Source organism: Apis dorsata, unplaced genomic scaffold, assembly GCF_000469605.1.
Source record: "Apis dorsata unplaced genomic scaffold, Apis dorsata 1.3 scaffold_502, whole genome shotgun sequence".
NCBI classification, from domain to species: domain Eukaryota; kingdom Metazoa; phylum Arthropoda; class Insecta; order Hymenoptera; family Apidae; genus Apis; species Apis dorsata.
Window position 1 is genome coordinate 395,304 of NW_006263732.1, and position 5,721 is coordinate 401,024.

The following is a 5,721-nucleotide window of genomic DNA, read 5'->3' on the forward strand; positions in this document are numbered from 1 at the left end:
GTAGCGATCGTCTATTAAAAAAAAATATAAATCGGAATAAAACGTAATAAAAATTCGCAATTTTTTTTCTTTCTCTCGAATAACCGATCAATCGAATTACTTCGATTACACGGAAGCATGCGTAAAAAGCAAACGGTGAATAATGGCGGAAAAATATTTAATTGGACGGCCGAAACGTCCATTCGAATAACATTTACACTTCACCATTAGATAAGTATTCATGGAAAATGAATCTGATCTTTCTGCTCCAGGCTAAAAAGAACGAGATAGTAGTGAAGATGGGGGTGAAGAAAGGGGGATCGTAAATATTCTTATACACGTACGAGGTTCCCTCTATCGATCGGCTCGAAGCTACTTTCATAAGATTCTATCCAAACGAAAATCCACAGAGCATTAAGGCTCCACGTTTCCATCGCAATACGTGTATCTTCGTTACGTGTATCTGGCTGGGCCAGAATGAAGAGACGTTTCTCTCCGGGATCGATCACTCTCCTCCTCTTCGATTCGATCGTGTGTTTCGATTTAACCGTTAAACTTGCATCAAATTTTTCCATATAAATTAAATCTAACGAGAAAGATATTCTTCCTTTCCATTTGACGCGGACAATAAATACAAAATCGTATGGCATTTACTTCTATAATTTTTTTTTAATTCGAAAAACGGATAATAAATAAAATTGTAATAAGCAAAATGGAAATCAATGTTGTTTAACAATTTAATAATTTAATAAAATATAATAATAATAATTTAATAAAATAAAATAAAAAGAAAGAAAAATTCTTCGTAAATTTTGAAATTATTAACAATATAATTTTTTATCTTTTGTTTTCACCGTAGGTCCGATGATGAGGCCGCAAATGGCGCAGCAACAACAACAGGCATTGCACGCTGCCGGTGGCAATATGTACATGGGCGGTGGTAGTATGGCCGCGATTGGCGGCATGCATCAAATGCATCAGCGTCTTGGATATCCTAGGACCAACAATCAACGGCCGCCTAACGTCAGCGTTGGCCCGCCCGATGGCCTTGGGAATAGCATCGCTGGCCGTGGCGCGCAGCAGGAGTGGCGACACGTTCTCATGCAGCAGCAGGGCTTTCAGGCGCAAATGCGATCGCAATTTAATCAGCAAGGTCACCAAGGTAAGCTTCTCCCTGGTAACTCATAATACTCGTGCACTTCGCGCGAGGAATCGCAATTCTAAGCAATAATTAGTGGAAATCTTTTTTTTTTCGTTTAGTTAAAGTTGTTTGGTTAGTTATTAGATTTGTTCGAATGGTCTTCGATTATCTTTGATTTTAAGAATTAATTTCCACGGAAAATGGAATATTCAAAGGATCGTAGACGGATGTTATTTCCATTTTTAGTTGAATGTTACGACGAGACATTGATGATATTGCGTAGAATGCGAGTTAAATTTTATGAAATTTATAGTTGTATCTTTTCTTAGAAAAGATATAATAGGAATGTGGTTAATTATGGTTTAAAAATTCAGACGTAAGAAACTTGTTTATGACAAATGGAAATTGAATTATTGTTTTTCTTTAACTAGTTATTATGAAATAAGCGTATAAATAATTGTGTTAAATCGTTTCACTTATCCTTATCTTCCAGGTGGATTCGGTATGGGTGGCACGGGTGGCATGCAGATGAACGCCGCACAAATGCAGCATCAACAGTTGATTCGCTCGCAGAGTGGAGGTATCGCCGGCTCCGGTATGGCCAACAGCACTCAGATGCAGCAGCTACTGTCGCAGCAACACCAGCAGCAGACATTAGCCATGCAGCAGAGTAATAATCAGATGTCACTGCAGATGCAAATGTCGCAGTCCTCATCAGTCAACTCTGTCAGCAGTACTGGAACTGGTGAGTCTTGGACGATGATCATTCCCTGATTCTCATAAAGTGAAAAGTAATAATCGAGAGATAACGAGTTAAAAAAAAGTTATTTCAATTTAATTCGATCATTTGTCGATCGATCAACTAGATAATTTTATGAGTTAATATTAATATTAATAACATTGATGATAGTATGAATGATAGTATGATTTATTCAAATGATTTTATTTTAATTAAATAAATTTACCGCGAAAGATTGCAAAAATTTAGATGATGAATTATAAAATAGATATAAATAATAATTATAGTGTTAGTGATTTGTTAATAATTTTGTAATAATCAAGAAACATATACACAATAAAGTAATTAATCATTTTAATAATGTTTTTAGGAATCGAATTTTTATCGTTGAGAAATATTTGATTTTAATCGTATTCTAATAATATATCGATATTTGCGTATAATATTTTATTACTGTTATTTCTATATTTAAATTTTTTAATATCGCTGATTCTTAATCAAGTATATATGTAACTGAATAAAAGCAGTCAATAAAATTCCTTGTCCCAATTAAAACATTGATAAATAATTAATATTTTATTATGTATATCTTAAATATAGTAATTACTTACGATACTTACGATTATTACAATAGAATTTTACAATAATTACAATAGATTAGTATATTTTTATAGTATATTTTTCCTATCAAAAATGCTTAATTATATTCATTATATATAGAATACCATTTCAATATGATACAAACATTTTAAACTATCTCTTTTATTATCATTTACATTCTCCATTTTTTTTATTAGACTACAAAAGTATTACTCTTTTCTACTAATATGTTATTATATTCACTCTCATTATACATATCACAAAATCCTTATGTTGTCATCAATCATGTTTGAACATAATTCCTTCCAGGTTCCCCTCTACACCCGCATCAACAATACGGCGCTGGCAGTCCAGGAGTGCGCAGTTTGCCACAACAGCAACAGCAGCATGCGCAACCGCCAGTCACTACTACCACGGATCCATCCGTAACCGCGGCGGACTTTAGCCTCGAATTTCTAGAGAATCTTCCGACCGGAGACACGTCGAACTTCAGCGCTCAGGAACTGCTGAATTCCCTTGACTCCACGGGGGGCTTCAACCTCGATATTCTGTAAGACCACGCCTATCGCGGTCTATTCGGAAAATCGGATTTTTATTCACTCAAAGACCGGTTTAAAACGTAAAAAAGAAAAAAAGGAAAAAAAAGTGAAAATGAAATAACAACGATAATTCGTTCACGCTTTAGGATCGATCACCCCTTCGAAAACAGATACAACGTCCATAAACAGACTCGCCTCGTATCAGTGCAGCTATAATCTTCGTCGCGTGCTGTGCCGATGATTCGATTAACAGTTCCTCGAGATCGATGAATAACGATGGGACGTAATCGTCGCGTTGAAAGGAAGAAAAAAATAAATAATAGTAAAGGTTAGCAAACTCGCCGATTCGTGGAATCTGATCGTGTCATTTCTTACTTTCTATAGTAAGAAAGGAATTATAAGAGCCGCGGTGAATGGACTATAAATTAGTCGAAAGTAAACCAAATGAAGTGAAGGGGCAACGAGAATAAGATTATTGATTTCCGTGTTGTGACGAACACTCGAACCGCGACGATCACGTTTCCCTGAAACGCGCGTCCTAATGATCCGTTCATCGATTGACTATAACTTCAAACGCACGGGGTGATTTGATCTAGTCGAATCGGAAAAAATGTCAATCTCGCGTATGATAGTGGTGTATATGATACTATACATATGTATAGTAAATTTCTTCGGTTGTTCGGCTTATAGATGCTAAAGCGAGATGAGCGAGTTTAAAAATTCGTCCGTCAGATGGCATCCGATTCGACGTCGCGTGCATGGAAACCGGTCATAGTGTATTTTCGGCAGCTAACCTTCCGGCTGGCGATTATTCTTCTAGGCAATCACTTTTAGTAAAATTTTATTTCTTAAATAATAACGCGAAGAAGCAACAGAGACAAGAGGTAAATAGAGCAAGATAAAACCAGTGGACGGTCGACAGCGTGGGAAATCAAGAGGGATCCGTAATATTCGTTTCGTTGCTCCGCGAACGTTTCATATTATGACACATTTAGTCGCCGTGTATTCGATCATTCGTATATATTTTATTTCGTTCCTCACCGTATTTTCTTTTAGTTAAAACGGTCGTTCCAGAATGAGGATCGATCGATCTTTCTCTCTCGAGTGCACGCGTCGACGACGCTACACGATGACTTCGACGCGCACTCCACGCGAAACGACCAATGATAAAATAAAATTTTTTTCTCTTGATTTTTCATGTAACGATACGCGATCGAGAATTATCAACAGTTAAACAGACAAAAGAAATCACTCTGTTAATCGTCTATTCATGATCGATCATTTTGTAATTTTTAGTTACACAATAACCAGTAATTAGTTCCATTCTTTGGATTAACGATTGAAAAGACTTTTGGCCGCTGGTTTTCTCGAGCAAATCGGCATTCGACCGTCGCTGAATTTCAATTTACGGTTAATTACATTATTACGGTAATGATAATTGCTAGAACTAGTAGCGTATTTAAACGAATGATACCGCGAATGACGTCGCGTATTCTACAATTAACAGAAAGTCAATTATGAGATATATTATTCGATTTCACGATGAATTCATCGTTGCCTGCGACGACGGGCTAATGTTTCGGTCCGATCGATCGGTCCACGTCTCGCAGGGTTCGCATCGCGTTTGATAATGAGAAGAAAAAGAGACGGAGCGAGTTAGAATGGAAGAGAAAGAGAGAATGAAGAAATCTTTCCTAAGAACGCAGTGTTAGTGTTGCTACAGAATAAATTACAATCTTGACTGTACATAAAAACATATACAGCTACGTAAACGCAACATATACACATACACACATACACAGATACATGTAAGAGTTAGAAGAAAATTGAGGACGATAAGTTCGCAAACTTTAGCCGATTAAAATATAAGAGCCCTACGATATAGGTGAATATATTATATATTACATATATTATATATGTATATATAATATATGAATATAAACAAATATAATGAGATAATAGTAATTGATGATGATGGTATGTGAGTTAAGAGCGAATGAGGGGGAGAGAAAGAAAAGAAAAATAAAAAGTTAGAAAAAGATAGAAAGTTTGAAGAAACGAAAGAAAGGTGAATATTAGTGAAAAAGTGAGACGAATGAATCGAAGAGAAAGAATGAGATGTCATGTGAATAGTGTATATGTGTTCGCGCGGCGATAAAGCACATTTCCTCAATTCGAGCATATTTATTGAGTTTTAGTTCCACAGAATGTGCTGTGTCGCCGAATTCAAGTTGCACATGAAATAATCACGGTCAGCTACGACCACCGTTCTTGGTACGATGAACCGAATGCTCTCTTCGCGAATTTCCCGTTTCTTTTCGGCTCACGTCTCTGCATACGCGGAGAAGTTATTACAAGACAACATTAATATTTATTGTTCAATATAATTTTATTATTTTTAAGTCGAAATTCTTACGAAAAAAATATCGAGAAAATAATTCATGAGATACATTGAGCTACAGTTCATCGTGATCAGATGGCGGGGATTCGTGACTAATCTTCCAAATAGTGATACATTCCATAGATAAAGGAAATTGAATAGAAGTTCACAGTTCGTCTAATCAAAACTATTGTTTCTAAAAAAAAAAAAAAGAGAGGTCGAAATAGATAAAAACGAAATTAACGAGGAAACATCGAGATAAGATAGACGCGCGAGAATTCAAGAACACCGAGTGAATATAATGAACACACCCGGTAGAAACTAAAAAAAAAAAAAAAAAAAA

The 5,721-nt window shown here is 35.9% G+C and overlaps 1 protein-coding gene across 2 annotated transcripts in view; it reads left to right on the top strand.

Moving 5' to 3' along the window:
* The window catches only part of LOC102680953 (neurogenic protein mastermind-like), a 223,730-nt gene extending 218,138 nt beyond the window's left edge, over window positions 1-5,592 (top strand). The window contains exons 6-8 of one of the 2 annotated variants that reach the window (XM_031512707.1): window positions 839-1,141; window positions 1,614-1,865; window positions 2,769-5,592. In XM_031512707.1, the coding sequence (XP_031368567.1) occupies window positions 839-1,141; window positions 1,614-1,865; window positions 2,769-3,013 (800 nt within the window). In that variant the 3' untranslated portion in view covers window positions 3,014-5,592. The remainder of the gene's footprint in view (window positions 1-838; window positions 1,142-1,613; window positions 1,866-2,768) is intronic. The other variant, XM_006620309.2, reaches the window with a different exon arrangement.
* The last annotated feature ends 129 nt before the right edge of the window (window positions 5,593-5,721 follow it).